Genomic DNA, 25,666 nt, shown 5'->3' with positions numbered 1-25,666 from the left:
GTCTTCCAGGGGCCCCTTGAGAAGAAGGCCTCTGCCCAAGGCCTCTAATGCAAATATGTGAAAAAGCATGACTGGCCGGGGCCTCACCTCCCTCAGAGGCGCCCTCAGACAAGGTACAGTGTGCCCCAAGTCTGGTGTGGGAGGGCAGCTTCCCCCGCAGGCCTGCCCGGGAAGGCTTTGTGATCGCCTCTGGCCAGGCCTAGAAGACACACATAGGTTGTCAACCAGGAGCCGGATTCCTCACCGGTGTGGGTCCCCTGCCCTCTCTTGGTGGGCCGGGGGGGGAGGGGCAACCCTCCCTCAAGGTGACAAGACTGAGCTTCTTGGCAGAAATGCCCCGTGGCCTGGAGAGCCCGGCGTCCACGTGGGCCTCCTTGAGCCTCAGCGCTCCCACCACACAGGAGCACCCTGGCCCCCCGGAGGGCCTCTCTCCTCCCAAACAAGGCTCCCAGATCCTGCAGGTACCACTCTGCCCTCCAGCATGGGCTTTTTCCACCTTCCCCACCCGCCGTGGGGCATTCCAAGCCATTCCTGGCCAGGCAAACCCTTCTGGCAGGTCCCGGCCCCTCCCCGCCCCTGCCACTGCACCCTCTTCCCTGGGAGGTGTCCCCTCCCCTCACCAAGTCTCTGTCCCCGGGGAAAATGGCACCGCTTTTTCCTTCTGCCCGACTCCAGTATGGCTCGTGGAGCACTGAGTGTCTTCATTTAAAATTTCATACTTCGTTTGTTGTGGATTTCTTGTGTTATTTTTTACCATATTGCACTAAAATACTCTTTATTCTAATTACTGAGTGTTTGGGTACCCCCTTACACTTTCCGCCCAAGGATGTGCCTCACTCGCATTGCCTTAGCCCCAGCCCTGCTGTGCTCTGCAGTCACTCGTTCATTATTCCCCCACAGGGCCACTAAGAGCCTCCTCTGTGCCTGGGCACGTGCTGGGTGACGGGCATAGAAACACGAGCCGCACATGAGGCTGTGCTGGGGAAAGACAGCCATGCACACTGAGGACTGTGGGACGGACAGGTTGGGGGGTGCAAGACGGACACTAGGGAAATCACAGGAACACGGGCTAACACGGGTTGGGGGGGCGCCCGGCTCTGAGCATCTCATGCAGCATTTCATTTCATTCTCTCGACAGCTGCCTGTAAGTGAGGAACAGGTGGGGGTCCCGAGACCCCACGAAGTCACACGCCGCCGCCCGGTGATTTGCACAAGGTCACACTCTGTGCGGTCGTAGAGCTGGGAGCCCGCCTGGCGGCATTGTCTGGCTCCGGACGGACCGGTGCCCGCTCTGGTTATCGCCGCCACCTCCCCCTGCATCCTCCCAGGGGCATCAGGGAGGGAGGGCTGCATGAAGCAACTTGGCACCGAGCTCACAGAGATGAGTAGGAGTGAACAGGGAGCAGTACTTGTGGCTGAAGAAACATTTGCAAACTCAGTAAGGCCTGGAGAAAAAAAAATCGATATCTCGGTGTCCACAGTTCTCAGAAGCTGGGCGATCTTGTGAGGAGTCACAGAAACCGGCCTGGCCTGGTGTCGCTTCCTCTTTCTGCTTCTCTGTTTCCTAACGACAGCGTCAGCATAAATAGGAAGCGCGAGAGGCTCCCTGTTGCCTGGACACTCCGGCAGAAGGCTGAGCAGTCCCACCGCAAAGAGGTACGTTCTGGCTTTCAGGGGTAGGCTCAAGGGGAGGGCTGGGGGAGCAGGGGGTGTCTGGGCTGGGAACCAAGGACAAGCAGAGCCTGGGGGTGTGGAGTGGGCAGGTGTGGCTCTGGGACTTGGGGAGCCAGGGGGCGAGGAGACAGCCCGAGTGTCCGTGTGAAGGACTGTAAGGGTGGGGAGTTCACCTGTGGAGTCCCCTGTCCTGGCATCAGGGGAGGGACGCCAGGGGAGGTGGAGAGCTCCGGCCTGGTAGTCACACACTTGCCGTGTCTTTGCTTTGCTACGAAAGTGTCGCTAAGATGTTGGTGGCAGTGAGAACATCCTCTCCCTGCCCCCCAGTTTCTGCCTCCTGGTCTCTGGAACGGGAAGAGCTCTGATGTCCCTGACACCCTGGTTTAGAAAGGGAGAGTGGGAGAGCAAGGGCGCGGTCACGCTTGTGGTTGTGGGTGTGTCATGGGGATGCAGGGGAGCAAAGAGACTGGGAGGCAGAGGGGGAAACCTGGAACTTCGTCATGTTGCGGCCCAGAGCTTGGTGTGGCTTTGGAAGCTCGCTTTGGAAGATGAGAAAGGGCCCGGTCCCCTGCGAAGGGACTTCTTTTCCCCCTGGAAGAAAGTGTTTTGGCTGGCGTACTCGACCCTGAGCCTCTGTTGCTTTGTGGGGTTCGGGCCCAGGTGTGGATGTTCTGTACCCAAGTGTGCGGGCTGGCGGGGTGCAGGGGTGGGGGCGGGGGTGGGGGCGGAGAGATGTCTAGGTGTAGCTGCCGCAGGGTGTGTGCAGGTGCGTGCATTTGCCCTGGGGATGGGGGTGCAGGTGTTCCTCTGGTCCGCACGGAGGTCTGAGCCTGTGGGGCCTCGCCGGTCAGGCCCCAGTGACAAGCTGCAAGTGTACAGTTGCTATAGGGTCTTCAAAGACCCTATAGCAATTTTGTATCACCAGGTTCTGATTTTCTCGACTTCTCACCTTTCCCGCTCTCTAATCGTTTTTTAAGGAATGAAAGCTTTTCTGTTCACTTTTGATCACTTTTTCCCATTCACCAGTTCTTCTCCTTCTCATACCCACCAATACTACAGGATAGTTGAGTTGTTTGATGAGCACATTTAATACTAAGTGAATACATGGGTATCTGCTTTATCAACAGTTAGAATGATCCAGAATCATGTAACACAAAAGAGAACACACCAGCTATCTCTGTCCCCTGGTCCCAAAACATCTTCTGAGCATGCTGCAAGTATATAGTTTTCCTTTGTACATAAATGGGATTATAATATACATAGCGCTCTATGACTTATTTTTTTCACCTAATACTACATTTAGTCAACGTTCCGCAATAACACATATAGATTTAACTGATTTATTAACCCTAACAAATAGGTGGCATTAATTAGTAGGGGGTACACCACAGGTTACCCGATCCCATATTAATATACATTTAGGTTGTCTCCAATTTTTCCACACCCGCAAAAGTGTTTCTTTTGCAGCCCACATGTCTAGGAGCAGAATTGCCAAGCAAGAGGTTGTGCATTTAAAAATTTAATAAATATTGTCAGATCATCCTCAAAGTAGCTGAATTAACATATACCCCCACATTCTTGCGTGAAAGGCCATTTTTTTTGGTGGGGGAGATAATCAGTCTTTAAACTGTGTCCAATGGATGGATGAAAATGATCTGATTCTTGCTTGGATTTTTCCTTTCCCTGATTACGGGTGAAGTTATACATCTGCTATATATGTTTGTTGGCTGTCCGGGTTCCTTTTATGAAATGTATGGAGATGTTTTGTCCATTTTCTTGTGGGTTCTTTAAGGTCAGCTTATTTAGCTGACCTTACTATAGGATATCTTTTACATATTTACTGCAGGCGTGGCTCATTTATTAGGTTTATTAACAATGTATTTACATATGTTTTAATATGTTTCCAGATAATCACTTGGCTTTTTTCTTTACCATGTTTAAGATACTTGTTTCATATAAAACTGTGCTAGTTGTTTCTAACTCAAATTTCTCATTGTTTTTCCTTTATGCTTTTTGGATTTGGTGTCTTCTTGAACCCCTAAGGTTAAGGAAATACTTGAAATGCTTTTACCATTTCAGTTTTGACTTTTAGATCTTTAATTCACCTGGAATTTGGAGGGCCAGGTAATACATAAAGTAGTAATCTAACTTTAAACAAATTATCGGCTGTCTCAACATCATAATTAGGAGTATGTAGCCTCCATGATTAGAAATGCCACTCTTACCTCCCAAATTCCTACTTGGTTATTTTCCTTACTGTTTTCCATTCCATCTGTCTACGATTACATTCCCCATTATTTTTCTGGTGAAAGAACCCGTCTCTCATGTTTGGTTTGTTATAATCTAGAATCAGTTTGTCACGCACTTTAAAAATCCTTTTGGAGTTTTGATTTAGATTGCATTGGATTTAGAGATTATTGGGGGGGATTGACCTCTGGAGATGGCAGTTGTGGGCAGTCTTCCCCTGTTGGTTCCTTTGATGAGAAGAACACGAACATTTTCCTTTTGACTCTGACGTCACTACAGATTTCTAGTAAATGTCCAGAAACGCCAACATTCCCTTCAATGTCTCCTTTGCCGAGGTTCATCTGTTCGTTTGTTTCATCGGGAATGGCTTTTGTATTATCGAATATTGAGAAGTATCTGTCAAGATAGCCTGATCCTTTTTTCCCTTTTAATCTGTTGGCCTGTTTCTTTTAATCATGAAGAGATTTCTTAATGGCTCTTCATCCGTTTCTGGAATAATCCCCATGTGGCCATGATGCATTCTTCTCTTAAACATCTTTATCAGATTGTTCTATGACATTCTTTTTGTCTGGAATGAATTTGTGTTTTGCCTTTTTTTTTTTTCCCATCTCCAGTTTTTATTCCTACCATTAAATTTCTCCACGAGTTTGGAAATTTTGGTATGCATGTTTGTTTTGAGTGAAAATGTGTTTGCTTTTTCTCTTTTCTTTTCTCCCTCTCCCTATCAGTCTTTTGCTCCCATGCTTACCTCTCACTCTTAGTGGTTTTTAACCCTTACATTTTTTTAAGATTTTATTTATTTATTTGACAGAAAGAGAGAGACAGCGAGAGAGGGAACACAAGCAGGGGGAGTGGGAGAGGGAGAAGCAGGCTTCCCGCTGAGCAGGGAGCCCGATGCGGGGCTCGATCCCAGGACCCTGGGATCATGACCTGAGCTGAGAAGGCAGACGCTTAACCAACTGAGCCACTCAGGTGCCCTGATTAACCCTTACATTTTTAACACACGTATTGAATGTATATTTTCCCTCTGCTTTTGGGTGTAATTAACACACATATGCTTCTCCAAACAAGACATGATCTTTAGCTTAAAAAGCTTTCAGTTCTCCTTTGCTTTCCACCCCTAATCTGACAGCCGACTCCCACATTAAGATCATCTATGTTTTACTTCAATATTGTGATTGTGAATTCACTTATTTTCACTTTATAAATAACAATTCTTTACTCAGTATAAATCTTATTGGCTTCTTTTCTTACCACTAATTTCAGTATCATACACTATCTTTCTTGGACAGTTTTTCTTTTTCCTGAAATACATCCTAGAGTAATTGTGTTCCTCAGAAAAGATCTGAAATTTTTCTTTGTCTTACATTTCCAAAATGTGTTTTTCTGCCCTCAAGTGTCAATGTAACTTTGATTTTTTCAATGATTCTAGGTTTAAACATATTTTCCCTCAGTATTTTCAAGACGTCATTATCTATTTAGAGTTCAGGATCACTTATGAGAAAATCTGACCAACCTGACCCTTATTCCATTGAAAATAATGCTTGTTTCCTTCTGGAAGCTTCTAGGAGTATCCTTTTATTCTTGGATGGCCAAAAGTTTACCAGCATGTGATTGAGTACGGCATTATTAAAAATGGAGTTTGCCCTTCACTTAGTGGACTGTTGTCTCCTTTAAGCCCTGTGAAGTTTTCTTCTATTTCCAGTTGCAGCTGTTTTGTCCCCAAACAACGGTGGCTTAACAATATGGAAGGTTTTGTTTTTGTTTTTGTTTTTCTCACATAAAAGATGTCCAGAGGTAAGCACTCTCAGGCTGGTATGGTTGCTCCACAGTGACGAGAATGATCCAGGCTTCCCTCTTTCTGTTGCACTGGGTTCCATCCTCAGGGTAACCTTATGGTCCAAAACGGCTTCTGGAGCTCCAGCCATCACTTCCAAGTTGTAGGCTGGAAGAAGCAGGAGAGGCAGGAAGGCAAACATGGACCCTCCTACCTGAGCCATCTCTCTTTAAGAAGCCTTTTCTGGAAGGCACACCTGTTGTTTCCACTCACATCTCCTTGGATGATATTTAGTGACATGACCATACCTAGCAATAAAAGAGAGTAGGAAATGGAGTCTTTTATTCTGTGTAGCACCAAGCCAAGCTGAAACTTGAATTTCTTTTACCAAGGAGGAAGGGGACAGCTCAGAAGCTGACACTGTCTGCCACATGGTTTGCAAGTTTAATATGATTTAACTTCTTATATTTAAATTTGTAACTAACTTGTTATTTGGGGATGGTGTGGGGTAGAGATTTAGGTGGATATGTTTTACAATGTTATTCCAGTACCTTAGCACTTTTTATATTCCATCCCTTCGCATTGATTCATGAATCCTCTATCACGTAGTACATTCTCGGGTAGAATAGAATTGCCTGGTCATTATGTCCCTTGATCTATCATGTGTGTGCAACACACTGCTTTACTTACCGGATCTTTGCAATAAATTTTGCTACTGGGCAGAGCCTCCTTGTTTTCAAAAATCTCATTAACTGTCCTCACATATATATTTTTTTTCTGAGTTCCTATAAAAAACATCATGTTAAATTTTCTTTGGAATTGTATTAAACCTCTAACTTATTTTAGGATGAATCACTCTCTTTACCTATGTAGTATTTCTACTTGTGATAAGACCCAAATAGAAGCTCTGGGGTTGCAGGCTAGTTCCAGGTAGGCAAACCAAGCTGTACCAGCCACAGGGACTCACACCCTTATCCGGTGGCATTGCCCCCATCTGTAGGTACTGAAGTGGACAAATACTCTCCTCCCCCAGCTCCAAACAAACCCACTCTTCTTTCCTGGGCCTCTTCTTCTTTTTTTTTTTTTTTAAGATTTTATTTATTTATTTGAGAGAGAGAGAGAGCTCATACACAACCTGGGGGAGGCGCAGAGAGAGAGGGAGAAGCAGACTCCCCACTGAACCCAACTCAGGGCTTGACTTGGGGCTCGACTTGGGGCTCGACTTAGGGCTCAAGTCGGGGCTTGATCCCAGGTTCCTGAGATCATGACCTAAGCTGAAGTCAGATGCTTAACAGACTGAGCCACCCAGACACCCCTTTCCTGATCTTTTATCGGACTAACCGCTCTGTAAACATCACTGCATTGGGTTCCTCTCATGTGAGATATGTGTTTGTACCCATGTTACTGGTGCAGAGAACAAAGTTCAGGGTGCACTGGTGGTCAACCTACGTCACTGGCATGGGAGGGTCTGAGCCTGTGCTGAAGGTCAAGTCGGCTGCATCCAGAGCTGTGCTTTTCCCAGTAAGACAGTAGCTGCTTTGTGTGTGTGTGTGTGTGTGTGTGTGTGTGTGTGTGTGTGTGTGTGTGTGTGTATGTATGCATCTTGAAGTTTCAGACAGTCTTACATGGAGAAAAGGAACCGCTGTCCTCTGCTCTACTCTCCTGGGTACTTCCCAGGGCTAGACGAAATGAAAAGAGGAAATCCCCAACCTTCTGCTGAGAAAAGGGAACGGGCCTTCTGAGGGTGGTGTGGGAGGGATGACAGTAAATGGAGGGAGGGCGGGACAGCACCAGGCCCTGGGTGTGTGTACGCATGGTGTGAGCATGCGTGGGATCCCACCCAGGGGAGGACACTGTGGACGCCACACTCTGTGATTGCTCTAAGCAGATCAGGTCAGGGGCCCTCAGGGAGCTCAGAACAAATCAAATACCAGGGCTCCCTCCCAGGTCTTCCCATGGCCAGGGGATTGTACGGGAGTTCCTGGTGCACGACCAGGTGGGGACCTATTTCTGCAAAAGCCATTAAATGCATCTCCCTCACAGTCATGCCCTAGGCACTGAGGCTAAGTGGAAGGGACTGCCCTGGGTGCCAGGCTGAGGTGGCAAGGGATGCTGGAGCCCATGCATCACTCCTGGGTTCACTCTGCAACATGGGCCAAGTCCTGGGGCTACAGGTTATGAGAGGCCCGCTCTCAGCTGGAGTCTCTTCTGCAGGCAGAATCCTGGAGAGAGGATTCACAGGAGCTGGGGACATGGGTCTGGCCTGGCCTCCAGCTGGGGAAGAATCCAAGATTCCAGGCCAGTGAGGACCCCTGCCCCTGCGCAGCACTGGACCTACTTGAGCTGGCCACCTGCTCATCCAGAGCTGCCCCAAAGATGGTGCCACCCCAGGGGCTGCTCCCCGTTGTCTTGCTGGCTCTGTTCTGGGGCCCCAGCATGGCAGGGGCCCAAGGTGAGCTCCGTTGCTTCCTCTCCTTTCCTGGCCCCTCCTCATAGCCGGTCCTTGAGCAAGGCCACCCCCACATGTCCCCCAGGAAGCCCCCAGACCCCTTCCTCCCTCCCTCCCTCATTTTCCCCCTCCCTGATCCTCTCTGGCCCCCCCGCCCCCTTCCTGGATTCTCATCCTTCTCCAGCCTCCTGAAAGTCCATCTCTGCTTGTGTGGCTTCTCTGTCCACACTTGTCTGCCTGGCACTCGAGCCTTCTCACCTCCAGGCTGGCCGTTCCAGCCTTACGTCTGCCCCCACCCCACCCCAGACACTCTGCTCCCCTGATGGCCTTGACCAGTCCCCTCCTTTGTGCCTTTGTTCCTGGGCGCCCTGGGACGGGTGGTCTCTCCCTGCTTTGGTCCCGGCACCCTCCTTCTGCTCAAAAGCCCTGCTGGGTTGTTCCTCTGGCTCCTGAGGCCCACAAACCCCATCCCCAGGGGCTCCCAGAGAACACGGCTTCTCTGGTAACCCCAAGAACCACATTCCCTTTCCCAGCACGAGGCCCTGCAGCTGACCAAGAGCCCCGGGCCAGGGAGGTCCCATGGGGCTCTGATGTGCTGACTCTTCAGGGTGGGCGTGTGCCTCTCCTCCCAGCCTGCCCCAAGGTGTCCCAGGTCAGGGCCCGGGCCTGAAGCATGTGTCCCTTGTGGGGTGGGAGGGAGACCCTTTCCAGGAGCAGGGCACAGCAGGGGCCATGCCGACTAGAATGTGGTATTTCTCTCCGGGCAGGAGAGTCCACGGCCAGGGAGGCCCCTTGTACCCGCAGAACCTCTGTCCCCCTCAGGGCCCCCAGGGACTTCTGCCTAGCAGCCAGTAGCCCCTGTAGGACTCTCGGAAACCCCTCTCCAGCCCTGGGCATCGCAGAGGGGCTGGGAGGGGAGGTGACAAGGGACATCTTGAGGGGAGAGATGTGACCCCCTTTGTGCCTCTCCCTGGGCAGAGACCATCCCACTGCAGACCCTGAGCTGCTATAATGACTACAAGAGCCACATCACCTGTAGGTGGGCAAACACTCAGGATGCCCAGCAGCTCGTCAACCTGACTCTCTACCGGAGGCTAAATGAGTGAGTGACACCAGAGCCCAGGGGCCGGGGGACAGGGAGCGTCGCTGCTGTGTGGGGTTGTGCCAGGGTTGGGGGATGCACTGAGGGCCAGGAAGGGGAGGCCCCAGCCCTGGCTCAGGAGCTCCTGCTCCATTAGGCAGCCTGCCAGGCCCAGGTTCTGTTGTCTGATGTCGGGGTTTTGGGAAGAGTTTTCTACATTAGCATTGCTGTTGATGACAGTGATGGCGATAATCTTATTTCATCACAATCGAACACAATTGCCCTGCAAAAGTCGATGTTAGATTGTCTTCACTGTGAGGTGGGCAGGGCACAGGTGTTATGCCCAGTTCACAGACACGCAAACCAAGGCTGAGGAGGTGAGGTCCCTCTCCCGACCACAGGGCAGCTGACCGGCCGAGTGGGAACCAATGCCCTGTGTCTGGCACGGGGGGGGGCTGGCCTCCATGTCTCCCCAAGGCCCTGCCGCCTCCAGAGTGTGGGTTTTCTCCTTCCCCTTCACGTGGTCTCCGGGGTATATACCATCTGGGAAGATTCCTTGCACCGTCCTGGGGTCTGGGGACAGTTTAACTCACATTAATAGAAACAATTAACTGGCTGGCGTCACAGGTGCAGGGAGACCCGCTGGAGGCCAGCCCTGGGGATGAGCAGCTCCCCACACCCCGCAGCAGTGCCCCTCAGCCCTCCCTCTGTGCCCCTGGGAGGCCCCATCTTCCCGGCTGTGGCCCACTTCCTCCTGCGCTGAGACATCCCCCCCACCAGGCACAAGAGAGGCTCCCGGCCCCCTCCGTGCTCACACCGCGCACCCACCCCCCTGCCACCTCCCTGGGTGCTCTCTGCAGTGAGTTCCTACCCCAGACCTGTCTAAGGCTGCGCCCCGGGATCCCACCCGCTCTTGCTGCTAAAGAACATCACTGCCGCCCCAGTTCCCGCTCTCCCTGTGCCATCGACAGGCCCTCTCCCAGGATCATTCCCGATCCCTGAGCAAATGTGACCGGACTCCCACTTACCCCTGCCAACAAGGGCTGCAGCTCTGGGGGGCCTCCTGACCCCCATCTTCTTCAGCGGGGCCCATTCCCTGCCTCCCTTTGAGGTGACCCTCCTCCAAAGAGTTGTCTAGACCCACTGCGTCCCAGGTCTTTCCAATTATTCTGAACCCACGCCCCTGGGCTTCTGCTGCCCCCGTCAGGCCCCCCAGACTGCTCCTGCCCAAGGCACCAAAGCCCTGCCTGCTGCTAAATCCAATGCTCAGGCTCTGCCTCCTCCCTTCTTGACCGTGGGCAGCACCTGATGCGGACTGACCACCGCATCCTCAGGAAGCACGTCCTTCTACTGGCTTCCAGCCACCACACTCTCCCCTCTCCTTGTGTCTCCCCCCTCTCCTGGTGTCTCCCCCGGCTCACCTTTTCTGTCTCCCTGTTTGCTTCCTTCTTTTGTCTCCAACTTGAAGGGTGAGATGCCCAGGGGTTCATCCTTGGATCTCCACTCTGGTATATCCTGATCCAGGGACAGAGACCCAGCCTAGCCTGAGGCTGTGCACTGGTAACTCTCACACGCTCACCAGCCGCACCTGCCCCTAAGCTCCAGGCCTGCAGGTGCACCTGGCTCTCCGCAGGTCCTTAGAGAAAGGTGTCTTCCACCCCCAATGTTCTAAACCAAATTCCTGCCCTGCCCCCAAACACGGCTCCTGTTCATCCCCACATCCCGCTTCACTAAATGAGAGCTCCCAGAGGCTCCAACCAAACAACTGGGAGGTATGTTCCTTTACCTTCTTTACCACCTTTTCTTCCCCACCGGTGCCTCTAATTCACCAGCAAATGCTGTCGGTTTCATCTTTAAAAAGAATGTGAATTTGGCCAAGGCTAACATCACCACCGTGGGGCAAACCACTTCCTATCACTTGACTATTCCAGAAGCCTCCTACCTGGTCTGTGTTTTCAAGACTACCATCCTCCCCCCAACCCAATCTATCCACAACCCAGCAGCCAGAGGAAGCCTTTCAAAGCATATGTCATGATATGTCACTTCGTTGCTCATAACTCCACATTTGCCCCACTTGCTGTGACATCCAAATTCCTTAGATTCCTCTTAAACACTGCTGCCTGTCACCTTGCTCTACTGGTCTCTGCCTCCCACCCTCACAGATTCCACCCCATGCACACGGGGGAACTGCCTAGTCATACGACACTCCAAGCCTGTGCCTGCCCCAGGGCCTTTGCACCTGCTGTTGCCGTTGCCTAAACTCCTCTTTCCCCGGAATGTGCATGGCTCCCTCCCTCACTTCCTCCGAGTTTCTGCCCCAAAGTCACCTTTTCCACAAGGCCTTCCCTCTCTCCTCTATTTGAAATTGCACCCCCACCCCAGCCCTTCTGGCTTCCTTGTCTCCCTGCCCTGCTGTATTTGTCTATGTGAACTTTGCTCCATTTGACACATGACATATTTTATTCAGTCGTGTCACGTGTGTCCCCCTGGCCCTGGACAGAGCCCCACACATGATGACCACTTACTGGCATTTGTTGAATGAGTGACTCTCCCTCACTGTGGGCTAACCATGTTATCTCCTGGCAGGGACCTTCCAAAGCCAGTATCTTGTGACCTTAGTAACGACACGGCCTTGTTAGACCACCCTTGTTCCGGCTGTGTGTCCAGAAGATGTGTCATTCCCTACGAGTTTTTCGTTATTGCTGACAGAGACTACTTTTCATTCCGACCGGACCGGCCTCTGGGCACCCAGCTCACCATCACTCTGACCCAGCATGGTAAGGCCTGGGATCCCCAGATGGGGGTGGCCCCTCAGCGGGTGGCCAGTCTGCAGAAGGGCCGGGGAGCGAGAGTCTTCACTGGCTTGGGGGTGGGTTTGGTCTCTTGAGAGAAGAGGCTACAGTTTTCCTGTGATGGAGGCATTGAGCAATAATGTGAGGAGCCCCTGGCCTATGGCATCTCCCTTGGCCTGGGCTGCCCCACCACCTGGAGCAGTGAAGGCTTCCCTTCCAGAACAATCCTTCCTATTCAGGTGGAAACTTTACAGTTCGAAAGCACTCATCACCAATCTAGTCTCATCCAATGTCTGCAACAGCCCAGTTTCAGATGAGGTGATTGAAGCCCAGTGAGGTCATATGACTCTTCCAAAGTGCCGCCCCTGAGTGGTGGTGACAGTGATGGACCAGCGAGCGTGCCGTGTCCACAGCGGCCCCAAAATCAGTGCTCTTGGGTGGGTGTCAATGATCATTTTATGTAAATAGTTAAGTTTCACATGACTGTATATTACACAGACACATAACCAGCACTTCAATCTCATTAACTCAATTGTATCTGTGCTCAGAATGAACATAAAATAGAGATATTCGGGAGGATCATCTATTTAAAGTTGGAATTCATGTGGTAAGAATCCCGCAGATGACTGGCTTTTAGGAAGCACTGCCCAATATTATTTAATAATTACAATAATGCGTGGTGTCGTGCACTACTTTTTTTTTTTTTACCCCATTTCACTGATAATGAAATTGAGCTAAGAGAACAAAAACTTGCCCAAGGCCACTCGGATGCATGCGTGTGACTTAGCATCCTGGGTCCCAAACACTGGGCAGCCCGTTGCACCTGCAAGCCTCAGATGGAAAGGGGGCTCCGGCCTTTGTTTCCTGCCTGTTTTCATCACAGCAGCGCCAAGCTGTTGCCCGGAAGAGGGGATGGGTTAGACCATAGTGAATTCATTTCAAACAGGGTCTCAAAACGTGTCTGATGGATGAGAAAGGGCCCCATCCTGGTGGGCCTCAGAGCATGCAGAGAGGCAGGAGACAGCAGAAGTTGAACGACAGGTGGATGCCATGCGCTGAGGGGCAGTGGGTGAGGAGCCTTGGGTGGGGGGTGGGGATGAGGACAGGCTTCCCAGAGGAAAGGGGAGGGAGGGCTGCAGGGAGGGCTGAAGGGTGGGTGGGAGAATGGAGCAGGAAGAGCATTCCTGGTAGAGGAAACGGGCACGTGCCAAGGCTGGGAGACGGGAGGACAGGGCAGGTTGGGGAAACCATCCATCATTTATCCCAGGATCTGGTGGCCTGGTCGCTGGGAAGGTGTCAGCTTAGAAAGGGGGGAGGGAGCGTGGTGTTTGCCTCCTGGAGCGTATGTTCAGCAAGGAGGTCAAGTTCCAGCCCAAACCATCTTGGCAATGAACCAGGGAGGCTGGCGGGTGTTGGGCAAGGGGACAGGTGTGCATCCGAGGCCCCCACACGTGGAGGTCTGGGACATTTCACTTCCTTTCTCAGGTTCTTGACCTGTGCAATGAGCTAGCCGACTAAAATGTCTCAGGTCAGGTGAATAGGTGTTTGCTTGGGTTCCTGGTCCGTTCAGGGAGCAGCTTCTAGAGCTCCATGCTGAGAGGCATTCCCACTCCCTGACAGGCTCAGGGGCTAGTCGTGCAGGGACTGATGAGCCTGCTGTAGATGCAGGGGTGGGGGACTGAAGAGGGGGTTCCCTGTATCTGCTATTCCTGCCTTAAGATTTTCTAGAGGCTCCAGCGCTGCTATGGGCCACATCCAGCACAGAACATTTACATCTTGTTTGGACTCATTGAATTTTTTGTGCTTGAAAGTCACCCCTCAGCATTCAGATACAGAAACTTCAGGAAGGTGGGGGCCAGGCCATTCATGAATGAGTATGCTCTCCCAGCAGACAGATGCTTGCTGTGGGCTGATGGGATGGTTTCTTGAAAGGTCTCTGAAGGTTGCCTACATGTACCTATTCGTGTAGTCAGTCATCGTTCACTCACTTTGTCCCCCAAATTCCCTGAGCCACTACTCTCAGGCCATGGGGATAGAGAAGGGCGTCAAGGTCCAAACACTGCCACCCACGAGCTCCTGATCACTTGGAGGGGCAGACATGGAAACACATGAATGCACCAGGGTTGTAAGGACCCTACGACGGGCTATGGTGGGACGGGAAAAGGAGTGAGGGATTCTGCCCAGGGGAGGGGAATCCAAAAGGAATTAAGGGGGCGACATTTACGCTGGGCTCTGAGAGGAGCAGGACCCTGGGCAGGTGGAAAGGGAAGGAGGGTGGACAGGGCAAGGGGGAGTAACATGAGCCACAGCGCCCTCTGCTGGGAAGGGGACCACACAGGGCCCTGGGGACAGGTGGGGACAGGTGGGGACAGGTGGGGACAGGGGTCTCCATTGGGAGCTTATTGTCAGCACTTCATGGAGCTTATATGATATGTGCACAGCTTTTGTTCGTGTTCACAGTGAACCCAGACAATTTTGCAGGTGAAGGGCCTGAGGTCCACAGAGGAAACGGGTCTTGTCCAAGGCCACTCAGCTGGTAGGGGCAGCACTCAGCCTGGAGCCCATCTGCCCACACAGAAAATGCCGCCCGACAGTTATCCAGCCCCTTATGGGCCCTTGCCCCCCCCCTTCCTCCAGTGCAGGCCCCGGCACCCAAGGACCTCCTGATCAATACTACCGGGGACCACTTCCTGCTGACCTGGACGGTGGCCCTTCCGGGTTCCCAGAGCCACTGGCTGTCCAACCTGGAGTATGAGGTGGTCTACAAGCGGCTGCAGGACTCCTGGGAGGTCAGGACCATGGCCAGCTCCAACCCCCCAAGCCAAGGGATCGGCCCTGCGGGGCCTCTCCACTAACCCTTCTCTCCCCTCAGGAGGCCTCCACCCTCTACTTCAAGTCCTCCCAGGCCGTCTTGGCACCAGAGCACCTCATTCCCAGCAGCACTTATGTGGCCCGAGTGCGCACCCATCTGGCCCCCAGCTCAGGGCTCTCGGGGCGGCCCAGCCAGTGGAGCCCGGAGGTCTGCTGGCCCTCGCAGACAGGTAACACGGTCAAAGTTGGGGCAACGCCTTTCCGAGGGGAGGGCAGCTCGTCCCGCTCCAGGGAGTCTGTTCTGTGGGATTCCACCAGGCTCCTGTGTCATGGGTTTAAAATCGCTTCCCTGGGCCAACTCCCTCCGGGCCCCGGCCTCTGCACACCTCCGGGCTAGGGGGCACTTTCAGTGACAATGACAGTAGCCTGATGAGCAGCTGTGTCTTCCCGGGTGTTGTGCTTCATGGGGACAAAGCAACATCACTGTGTCGAGGCCCCGAGCACGGAAACGAGATGCCCTCCCCATTTTGCCCAGTGGGGTGTGAAGGGTCACGGGATTCACTCACCCAGCTGGCGGCTTCAGGCCACGTTGAAGCCCGAGTTTTTCTGGGGCCCAAGTCCATGATCTCTCAAAGATGAGGCTTCCGGTAGGCCCCCTGAGAGCAAAGGAATGAATGCAGGAGGGAATGAATAAGGGACTGTCTCCTCTCCCAGGGGACAAGGCCCAGCCCCAGAACCTCCAGTGCTTCTTCGACGGGGCCACCGTGCTCAGCTGCTCCTGGGAACTGAGGTCCGAGGTGGCCAGCTCTGTCTCCTTCACCCTCTTCTACAAGGCCAGCCCCAATGCAAGGTGAGGGTCCCCTTGCTCCCTCCCCACCCTTCCCCTCCCCGCCTCGACACCTTGCCCTCTCCAGGCCTCCCCCTGACCCTGGGGGCCCCAGCGGAAGCTACGGCTCCTCCCGAGGTCACATCTCTCCCGTGGCCCCTGCCTCCTTCTGCCCTCACCTCCACCATGATCCTCAGGGAGGAAGAGTGCTCCCCAGTGCTGAAGGAGGAGTTCCCCGGCCTCTACGTCCGGCACCGATGCCAGATTCCCGTGCCCAACCGCAGGAACCACAGCCAGTACACCGTCTCCCTCCGACTGAAGGAGGAGGAGAAGTTTATAAAGAGCTCGGACCACAGTGAGTTTGCTCTCCCCCACCCGCCTTCGGCGTGGGTGCTCCTGCAATGGTCCTGTTGCGTGTCCCCCACATCAACTCAGAACTCCTGATGGCCAGATCTCCTGTTTGTCTCTGCCAACAAAACGCAGCCCAGTGAGCAAAGGGAACAAAAGTCATTCGAATCTCTTCTTGAAGTGCTCAAGAAGCAATAATACAACAATGACAATGGCAAATAATGTGAAGGAAGATTCAACCGATAATCCCCAGGAACACATCTTTAAAACCTGTTCTCCCCTTCCTTTAGCTCTGCTTTTCTGTTGAGCTGCTCTGTGGCCCTTCCTGCCAACCATGCGCTCCCGGTCCTCCCACCGAACTTTCCCTTTTGTGCCGTGATTGGATTTTTCTCTCTCGGGTTCCCAAATTCCTCCGCCAACGGATATTTTCCGTCTTCAAAATAACTGATCTATGATTGACTTCTTCAATCAGGGCTAGAATACTTGCAAAGAAACTGTAATTCTTCGCAGGATCATATCCCTGATTCTTCTTGTGTAGCAAGGACCCCATGCGAAGGAACCTCCTGCATGGCTTCTCAGGGCCCCAGGCTCTTCCACCCAGTCTTGAGTGTGTGCAGGAGGCCACAGCCCATCTGTCTCTGTCGCCTGGGTTGGAATCCACCAGTCACTCTGAGGGTCTGCCGGGTTACCCTCTTTTTTCCACCACTTGTTAGCTGCCTGTCCTTGGCAGGTGACTTAATCATTCTGGGGCTCAGTTTCTCCATCTGTGAACTGTGGCAAATGAATAGGACCTACCATGTAGGGGTTGCTGTTAAAATCAAGTGAAGGGATTCATGCAGACAGAGCCTGTAGGACAGTGCCTACAACATAGCTAATGCTCCAGAAGAGGACCAATTATTGGTGTTTTTATTTTTACTTAAATGTAAGGAGTAACCCATGCTTTGGGTCACCTCACTTCAAAACAAGTGTATCTCAGCATCTCCCCAGAGAAGGGCTGCTCAGGTCCAAGTGGACAGTATGGGGAAATGGGGGTTCAAGGACCCCGAGATTGGTTGGACCCAGTTAGAGAGAGCACCTGTGACCAACATGGAATGAAAAGAACGTTCCTTTGGAGGCATGTTAGGAACAATGTTCCCTAAAGGTTTCCCTCCCTCCAGTCCAGATGGCTCAGCCGACACTCAATGTGACTAAGAGCAGAGACGGCTACACCCTGCACTGGACCGCAGAGGAGATGTTCTACAAACACATAGGTCACACCTTCCAGGTCCAGTACAAGAAAGATGCAGCCTCATGGGAGGTGAGGACCTCTGCCCCAGAAGGGGCTTATACTGGGGTCGGGGGTGGGGTGAGAAAACACACAGGAGAGCCCCAACCTGCCAGGTGCTTGGCTCCCAGCAGGGGACCAGTCAGAGGAAGCCGCTGAGATGTAGCAGTCATGACCCTGTGTGGTTGGCTGGTCACTGTCCCCTCCCTTGGTGAAGGTCTATGGCTCACAGAGGTGATGTGACATGGCCAGAATGAACTATGGGACCCCGAACTGCAAAAAGGATGAAAAACATCAGGGCTCAGAGGGCAGAGAGACAAGCTGGATGAAGGGTTTTCCAAAGTCACCGAGGGACTCTTCTTCAGAAAGGTCTTCTCTGGAATACAACTGTGCAGCCGCTCTGAGCAGAGCTGCTCCTGATAAAGCAGGCGGGGCCCCAGCCCAGGGTTCCATCTCTGGCCCACACCCCCACGTAGCCTCGGGGCCTGTGTGCAGAATCTGGGGCTCCCCGTGGCCCAAGTCAGAAACCTCGGAGCCAGCCGCAGACCTTCAGCCTGGAAATAGGGAAACTGAAGCCAGGAGGGGCTGGTCAGTGGGGGAGCTAGGAGCAGGCCCCCCAAGTCCAGTCATGCTGCACAGCATTCCTGGGAAGGCCACAATTGGGGTCCAGGCTGTCCCTGAGGAGCTGGGAAGTTGGGGGGTTGTCTCAGAGTGAGGGTGGGACATGATGTGTCCTCAGGATTTCTGGGCCTTGTTGTTGTCCTAGGTCACAGGGATGCAATCCCCAGTCCCACCCAGAGTGCTCTACCTCCGCGAGCACTGGACTAGGGCCCTCCATGGGGACTGGGGGGACTGCGTCAGACCTGGGGATGCAGCTGCAGCCGGGGACTGATGGGGCAGAAAACCCGGGGCCCTGAGGTGGGAGGGGTTTGGGGCTGTGCCCTCCCCCCACACACCAGCAAGTCGCCTCAGCCTCAGCACACCTGCTCACTCACGTGTGCCCTCAGGAGAGCAAGACGGAAACCCTCCAGAACGCCCACAGCATGTCGCTGCCGCCGCTGGAGCCCTCTACCCGGTACCAGGCGAGAGTCAGGGTCAAGCCCACCCCCAGCGGCTACAACGGTATCTGGAGCGAGTGGAGTGAGGAGCGCTTCTGGGACACCGAGTGGGGTATGTCTCCCAGCCTTACCTTCCCTCCTGGGTACAGCCCAGCTGGGCAGAGGACAAAGGTGCTGTGGACACAGAAATGCGACCCCACCCCACCCGAGTATCCTTTCTTCTATGTGTCACTAGTCACACGAAGTGACACCTGGTGTGCAACACAGACTGCAGGTGAGGTCTTGAGAGCAGCGAAAAGCAGTCCTCACCGTCGCTCCTCCCTCAGACTGGACCTTAGCCCTCTATTAATATGGCCCATGGCTTCATTAGCCTTTGTGGCAGCCATCACCTAGTGACCACTCAGCCCGAATTTCTAGTTACAGTTATCATGGCAGCAAACATCAGGAGCTATGGACTGAGGCCCGGGACTGGAAGGGTTTGGTCTGATTTCTTTCCGATTTTTTTTTTTTTTCTTTTAAGTAGGCTCCACACCCAGTGGAGTTCAATGCAGGGCTTGAACTCACGCCCGTGAGATCGAGACCTGAGCCAAGATCAAGAGTCAGACACTTAACTGACTGAGCCACCCAGATGCCCCAGATTTCTTAATCTCCCCCATTTCCCTGCACTTGCTGCTTTCTATAGTGACCACCGGGAGACAAGTACAAGACTAGGTCCAGGAAGGAGGAGGTATTAGCAGCAAGGACCCCAGCCACACCAGGCTCACAGGGAAGTCCCAGAAAGAGAATTAACAATTGAGTGGAAAAGAGGGCTGGACACCGGGCCTGAGAGAAGAGACCAAGGGAGCCCTGGAGGGGCCCAGCCTGTGAGGGGCTTGACGCTGGGGCTCCTGATGGGCCTTTACCCCTCCTGGTTCCTCCACCAGGTTTTTCCCATCTCTACCTCTCCGAACCTCCCTGTTACTTGAAGCTCAAGCTTCTGTGTCGCCTCCTACATGAAGTCCACTGTGTTTGCCCTGAGCTAGAGTCATTGCCCCACCCCCTCCTGCTACTGGAAAGAATCTAACCCTCTGTGTTTTTCCTGATGTGGGGAACAAAGGCAAAAGAAATGTAGACAAAATTAAATTTTCTTATAACCTGCAGTCTTTACCTCCCCCAACTCCAAAGTGTATAATCCGTCACTGCTCACAGTCCCTGGGCAGCCCTTCCTCCCACGGGTCCTGTCCCCGTGCTATAATAAAACATCTTTTTGCATCGAGGACGTCTCAAGAATTCTTTCTTGACCTTTGGCTCCAATCCCCAGCACTCCAGTATCTGCACATCACTTCCCAGCGCTTGAACCTTGTGTTGCGGGGGAGGGCTGGAGGTCGGACCATTTCCCCGCCCTTCTTAGCCCGTGTCTGGCCTTCCCTCCCACTCTGCACCCTAAGACAGTGAGCTGCTTCTGGAGCACCACGGCAGCATAGAGCAGGGTCTGGGAGCTCTGCCCCGGCCTCCCCTCCTCCCCCTCCTAAGCCTCCAGCTCTGTCCCCCCCCCCCCAGATGCTAATGCTCTTTTTTTCCTTCCCGGGGCCCCGCAGTGCTACCCATGTGGGTCCTGGTGCTCATCCTGGTCATCACCACTCTGGCATTGCTCCCTGCCCTGCGCTTCTGTGGCATGTATGGGTACAGGTAAGGGGACTCCGTGATGGTTGGGGGTGCCCAGGCCCCCACACTGGCTCCCTCTAGTCCCTGCTCTGCCCCTTCCTCCCCGGGAGCCTTGGACAAATCTCGCCTTTGCCCGGGGCCTCAGTCTCCTCTCTGCACAGGAGTGCGGGGCAGCTTCCCTGAGGTCCCTGGCAGCTGTACCTCCCTGGTATCTTTCTAGGCTGAACCGGAAGTGGGAGGAGAAAATCCCCAACCCCAGCAAGAGCCACCTGTTCCAGGTAGGATCTGGCTGTGAAGGCGGCTGGGGTGGTAGGGGCTCCTCTCTCCTGCGCCCACGTCCCTGTCCCTATGTCTTCCCTGCTTTCCTGTGGCTTTGAGCACGAAGCCTAGGTGGCCCAGGAAGGCTCCAGGAAGCTCTAAGAGGCGGGCCGGCACCGGCAAGCTCGGCTCTGCCATCCTCTGGGCACCTGCAGACGCACAGGGCTGGCCCTGCCTGCAGGGCTCCCGTGGAGCAGGGGTGGAGTGGAACGGGGGCCTGCTAGGAGTCAGGGGGGCGCTCAGGGGGAGGTTCAGTTCTGCAGGGGCCGGTGGACTGACAGGAGGCCGAGTGGCTTCCCCGAGGACAGGACGTCGGAGGTGAGCTTTGGAGGATCCAGGGTGGTGCCAGGTGGGAGAGGCCTGCGGAGGGTGGACACAGGACCCCTTCGCGAAGGGAACTGAGAGGGGCGGGCAGTGAGGCTGGGCGCACATCCCGGATGCTGAGATGGTCACAAGGTGGGTGTCGTCGCCATGTGGGTCACAGGGACCTTTCGGTCAGGCACGGCCAGCTTGCCTGTGGAGGGGTCTCGTGGCTAGTGGGGAAGAAACTATGGTGTGGGTGTGGAGGCAGTGACACCCCAGATTTGTGGCCTTGCGAGAAGAAGGTCCCCATCCCCGGGTGCTCGAGGGCCCACAGCAAGTCCCAGCCCCTCTCTGGGCCTCTCCTTCCTGGTGTCCGGAGGCCAGGGCTAGTCCTGACCTTGCTGAGACCCTTCTATGTCTCGGGGCTCGCTGTAGCCCCTGTGAGTCCTCACCGCCCCCCTTCAGCTTCTCGAGGGCCCACACACCCACAGCACAAATGTCCCTTCTCTTCCCAGAACGGGAGTGCTGGGCTCCAGTTCCCAGGCAGCCTATCGGTCATCATTAGCAGGAGCCCCCCACACAAGGAGCTGCAAGGCAGCTTCTTCCCTGAGCTGGATGGGTGAGTGCCTGGGCACGGGATCCCTGGGAGGTGGGAGGGTGGCCCCACTGCACACGCTGAAGGCTCAGAGGAAGTGGCCTCCGGCCTGTGGCTCAGGATGGAGAGATCCATGGAGGTTTGTTGCTCCAAAGCCACAGGCACACCGGTTGGGTGTCAGGAGGAACTTCCTGATTCCCGGGTTAGGGAGGGCCCTAGCTTGGACTTGACCCGAGGCAGAAGACTGGAGCAGATGACCTCTCCCTGCCCTGCTGCCCAGGAAGACTCCACACTGGGGTGCTGATGACATGGGTGGGGTGGGGGAATGAAGGGACGAGGGCATGACTGGGCATGCGTGGGCTGGGCATCCACCTGGTCCCTGAAGCTGGGCGGATGAAGGAGCACGGGGTGAGAGGAGCCACACCTGGTAGAGGAAGACCTTGAACAAGAGCATGGAGGCTGGCGGGCGAGACCCGCGGGGGACTGAAGGCCCGTGCCGTGTCCTCTCTGGGCTTGCTCCCCGACCTTGCCCCGCCCTGTGTCCTCTGTGAGCTCTGGGTGGGGCTGGGTCTCCCCCCTCCACCTCCCCACCACCATCCAGCCCCAGCATGAGCTGAAGTGACTGCCCCAGGTGGCCCCAATGTCTCTGTGCCCGTTCTCCCCACAGCTTGTTCCCTGTAGACTACAGGCACAGTGAGGTGTCGCCTCTCACCACGGAGGACCCGAAAGACAGCCGTGAATCACCATCGGAGCCTGACACGACTCCAGCTTCCTTGGACCTGTGCTCGGAGCAGGCCCGCGGCCCCCAGCCAGGCCTGTCAGCCCTGGCGGGCAAGCCCAAGAGCCAGGCTTCTGGCTTCGACTTCAACGGCCCCTACCTGGGGCTCCCCCATGGCCGCTCCCTGCCTGATGTGCTGGGCCAGCCAGGGCCCCCACAGGCAGGCGTGAGCCAAAAGCCGCAGGTTCCGGGGTCCCTGGAGTACCTGTGTCTGCCTGCGGGGGGGCAGGTGCAGCTGGTCCCACTGGCCCAGGTGATGGCACAGGGCCAGGCCAAGGATCTGGAGAGGAGCCCTGGCCCAGGCACAGAGGGGAACCCCTCCCTGGAGTCAGGGGCAGGCTTTGGCCCTTCTGCACCCGGGCTGATGGTAGGCAGTCAAGGCCCAAAGAACAGCCCCAGCCCGAAGGATGGGGCCCTCACAGCTCGGCCCACTGGCTCCGGGGGCCCTGAGGATGGCTTCCTGACCTCTGGCTATGTCACCACTACAGACCTGGCTCTCCCCTTGCCCACGGGGCTGCCTTCTGTCTCCACAGTTCACCCTTCGCACCTGCCCTCAGACCAGAACCACAGCCTCGATCTTAGAGTGGCTGGTGGGCTCCATGCAGGCCCAGCCCCCAGCAAGCCAGAAATTGAGGGCTATGTGGATGTCCCTCCAACCCCAGGCCAGTCTCCCAAGGCCCCTTTGGGCAGTCCTGCCCCTCCTACGGCCAGCAGCCCCATCCTAAGTCTGGGGGAGCCCAGAGCAGAGAGGGCCCCTGCCTCCCCACACCCTGAGGGGCTCCTGGTCCTGCAGCAGGTGGGTGACTACTGCTTCCTCCCTGGCCTGGGCTCTGGCCCTCTCTCACCCCAGATGAAGCCCTCTTCCCCAGGACCCTGTCCTGAGATCGGGGACCCTGACCAGGTGTCCCAGGCCAAGAAGGCCCTGGGCCAGGCCATTCCCCAGATGCCAGCCATCCGGCATTTCAAGGCCCTCAAGCAGCAGGACTACCTGTCGCTGCCCCCCTGGGATGTCGGCAGGCCTGAGGAGGTGTGCTGACACCCTCCAGCTCCTGGGCACATGAGTGGGAGGAGGTCTACCTCCCCTCCCACCGTTGGAGCAGACGGAGGTGGGGAAGTAGTCAGCCTCCTCCCTTCTTACTTGACCTTCAGCCAATCGATTCTCCTCTCCCCACTGCCTCCCTCTCTCTCTCACAGATAGACAGACGGACACAGACACACGCACATTTGTCTTTCATGTTAACTTACTTTTAGGTTCCAAATTATCAGAGCTTCCTGTATACTCGTTGTATTCGCCCCTGGTTTTGGGTTTTTTTTTTGTTTTTTGTGGTTTTTTTTTTTTTTTTTTTTTTTTTTTTTTTTTTTGTTTTGTTTTTTTTAACCAGATTTCCTTGCTTTCACCACTGTCTTCTTTCTCTTTTCACTGATTTACTAGTGAGTTTGAGGTCTGAGCTAAGCCCATTCTGAGATGTCGTGTCTCAGTCAGAGCCTGTTCAGATGCCGACGTGTCTGGTTACGTTGAGGACTTGGGTCTGCGGCCTGGCCCCGGCAGGCGCGGACGCTGCCCCAGTGTGGAGGGAGGCAGGAGGCCCCCTGGCTGGGACCTGGACGGGGAGGGCTCGGGAGAGCAGTGCAGGACCTGGCTTGCTGGTGGCAGGCCCTGCAGCCCCAGGTGCAGTGGCAAAGCCCCAGCATGATGGGTGCTCCAAGCACTGGGCGTGGTAAGGGGCATGCAGGAGGAGAACTGTGCTGAGCTCACCTGAGGCCCCGCCGGTGGCTCAGGAGGTAGGGACGGCAAGCCTGAGAGCTCAGTGTGTGTGCTGCCCGCTGGCTACAGTGACCTGCTTTCTATTTCCCGGCTGGTGGGGCCTGCGGAAGCTGGGACGCGGAGGGGCGTCCAGAAACCACGTGCACTCCAGAAATGTTGGAACAACCGTTCAACAGAGAAAAAAAGGAAAAGGATCAAAGGCCTGGACCCTTTGGGGCTTTATAATCAGAGTCACACTGTTGCCCTCCCTCCAGAAAGAACTTAACAGCTCCCACCTCTCCCGGCCACGGCCCAGGGGCTTTGGATTTATGTCTGGGCCTACACAGAGGATTATGGTTTCTTAAAATCTGTGCCTTTCTGATACACGGGAAAAAAAAGGCATTAAATCATTTTAATTTGCATTATTTGATAACTATCAAGTTTGCACGCATTTTTGTATTTCCTGGGCATTCGTATTTTATGACCTGGCTAAGCCTATTAGGGACTTTGTTCTGTGGGGTGTTCATCTTTTCCCAATTAAGTTTTTAAAAAACGTTTAAATGCAGCTTTTCATGGATGGTGCACGTTTTTCCCCTAGTTGTAGTTTGTCTTTGAATTTTGTATCTGAGGCTCATAGACCTACACAATGTAGGCTTCTCTGCATGTTGAGATTTGCCAGCTCGGCTTTTGGTGTCCAATTTACAAAGGCCTTCCCCTGCCTTTGAAACTACATTGGTCCTAATTTATATTTTTTCTAGTTCTTGTGTTTCAAGCTTTTTGTGTTGAACTGTGATGGGTTTGGAATGTACGAATGTCAGAGGGACAAGCTTCCTTTATGTTTTCCCCGAACAAGTGGCCTGGGTGTTCTTCCATCGTTTGCTGAAACACCCACTCTTCGTCCATGTGTCCAAAATGCCAGTTTATGATCTAGAAAGACCCTGATATACTTAATGGATTTCTAGGATTTCAATTTTCTTATCTGACATTGTTCTCTCAATGGTACCCCACTGTTCCAATTGTTCTGGCTTTGTAATGTTTTAACAAGTGGCAAACCCAATGTTCTTGTTACTCTTGTTCTCAAAGCCCTGTTCAGTACAGCAATGTTGGGGGTAGGGGGTGCGGATGGGATTATAAAAAATGTAAATATTTGCAAATAGTCACATGTTACAATAATAACACTTTAGGCTACTCTAAAGTAGAATCCTGTGTTATGGTGGAACGAGGTAGTCCTACATGGATTAGAAAGATGTCCAGGGGAATGAATTCCAAAATGTTCAGACATGGTTAGCTGAAAAAAACTGCAATAAAATATTTTTATTGTACAACAAAACCCAAACCCTAAACTTGTGTCTCTTTATGTTGGAATAGCAGGGGAGGGGTTGTGGTTTGAAACCACAGTTGCATTAAGGAGGATGAATTCTGTGAAACAGGAGGGCCTGTGGGTCTTTGAGGCTCCAAGGCAGGCTTAGGGACAGTGTAGACAAGATCAGAAATGCAGCGCCAGCAGAGTGAGAAGCAGGTGGAGGTCCTGGGGACAACCCTGGGCGGAGCTGGGCTGTAAGCCAGGACCTCCTCGCCCCAGAATTGTTGCAAGCCTACCCTGAGGGGAGGGACCTCCTGGAGATTTGCCCTAATAAACTCAGCGAGAGGTGGATTCCAGGTGCAATCCATTCCCGCTCTAGAGCGGTTGAATCTTGAACCCAGCCTCATCCCCCTCCCACTTGCCTGGTGGACTTACTGTGTTTCTCCCAGTTTCTTTCTGAGAAAGAGCAGTCCTGGTTTCAGTGGGGCTGGGCTCGGGAGGGGAGCTTCCCATATCAGAATATGGAGCATCCCTGGTAGATTATGAAATGTCCGGAAGGGGAACCGGATGTAAAGGGGGGTTGGATTGTGTGTTTGAACCCTTAGGCTGCAGACAGCAATCCCACGCAGGAAAGCCAACTCAGGGTGGCCTCCT

The 25,666-nt window shown here is 54.0% G+C and overlaps 1 protein-coding gene across 1 annotated transcript; it reads left to right on the top strand.

Moving 5' to 3' along the window:
- Positions 1 to 1,163: 1,163 nt before the first annotated feature.
- CSF2RB (colony stimulating factor 2 receptor subunit beta) lies at positions 1,164 to 25,039 on the top strand. Its single transcript, XM_025881908.2, has 14 exons — positions 1,164 to 1,656; positions 7,913 to 8,150; positions 9,126 to 9,249; positions 11,815 to 12,005; positions 14,658 to 14,809; positions 14,893 to 15,061; positions 15,546 to 15,681; positions 15,855 to 16,012; positions 17,163 to 17,302; positions 18,277 to 18,439; positions 19,905 to 19,995; positions 20,192 to 20,249; positions 21,108 to 21,211; positions 21,855 to 25,039. The coding sequence occupies exons 2-14, from the start codon at positions 8,075 to 8,077 to the stop codon at positions 22,999 to 23,001; spliced, it is 2,709 nt and encodes a 902-aa protein (XP_025737693.2). The 5' UTR covers positions 1,164 to 1,656; positions 7,913 to 8,074; the 3' UTR covers positions 23,002 to 25,039.
- The last annotated feature ends 627 nt before the right edge of the window (positions 25,040 to 25,666 follow it).

The sequence above is a fragment of the Callorhinus ursinus genome, unplaced genomic scaffold, assembly GCF_003265705.2.
Source record: "Callorhinus ursinus isolate GAN/ISIS: 27379988/994484 unplaced genomic scaffold, GSC_fseal_2.0 scaffold48, whole genome shotgun sequence".
Classification (NCBI taxonomy): Eukaryota; Metazoa; Chordata; class Mammalia; order Carnivora; family Otariidae; genus Callorhinus; species Callorhinus ursinus.
The sequence above is the reverse complement of the archived record's forward strand: the minus strand, read 5'-3'. Positions and strand labels throughout refer to the sequence as shown.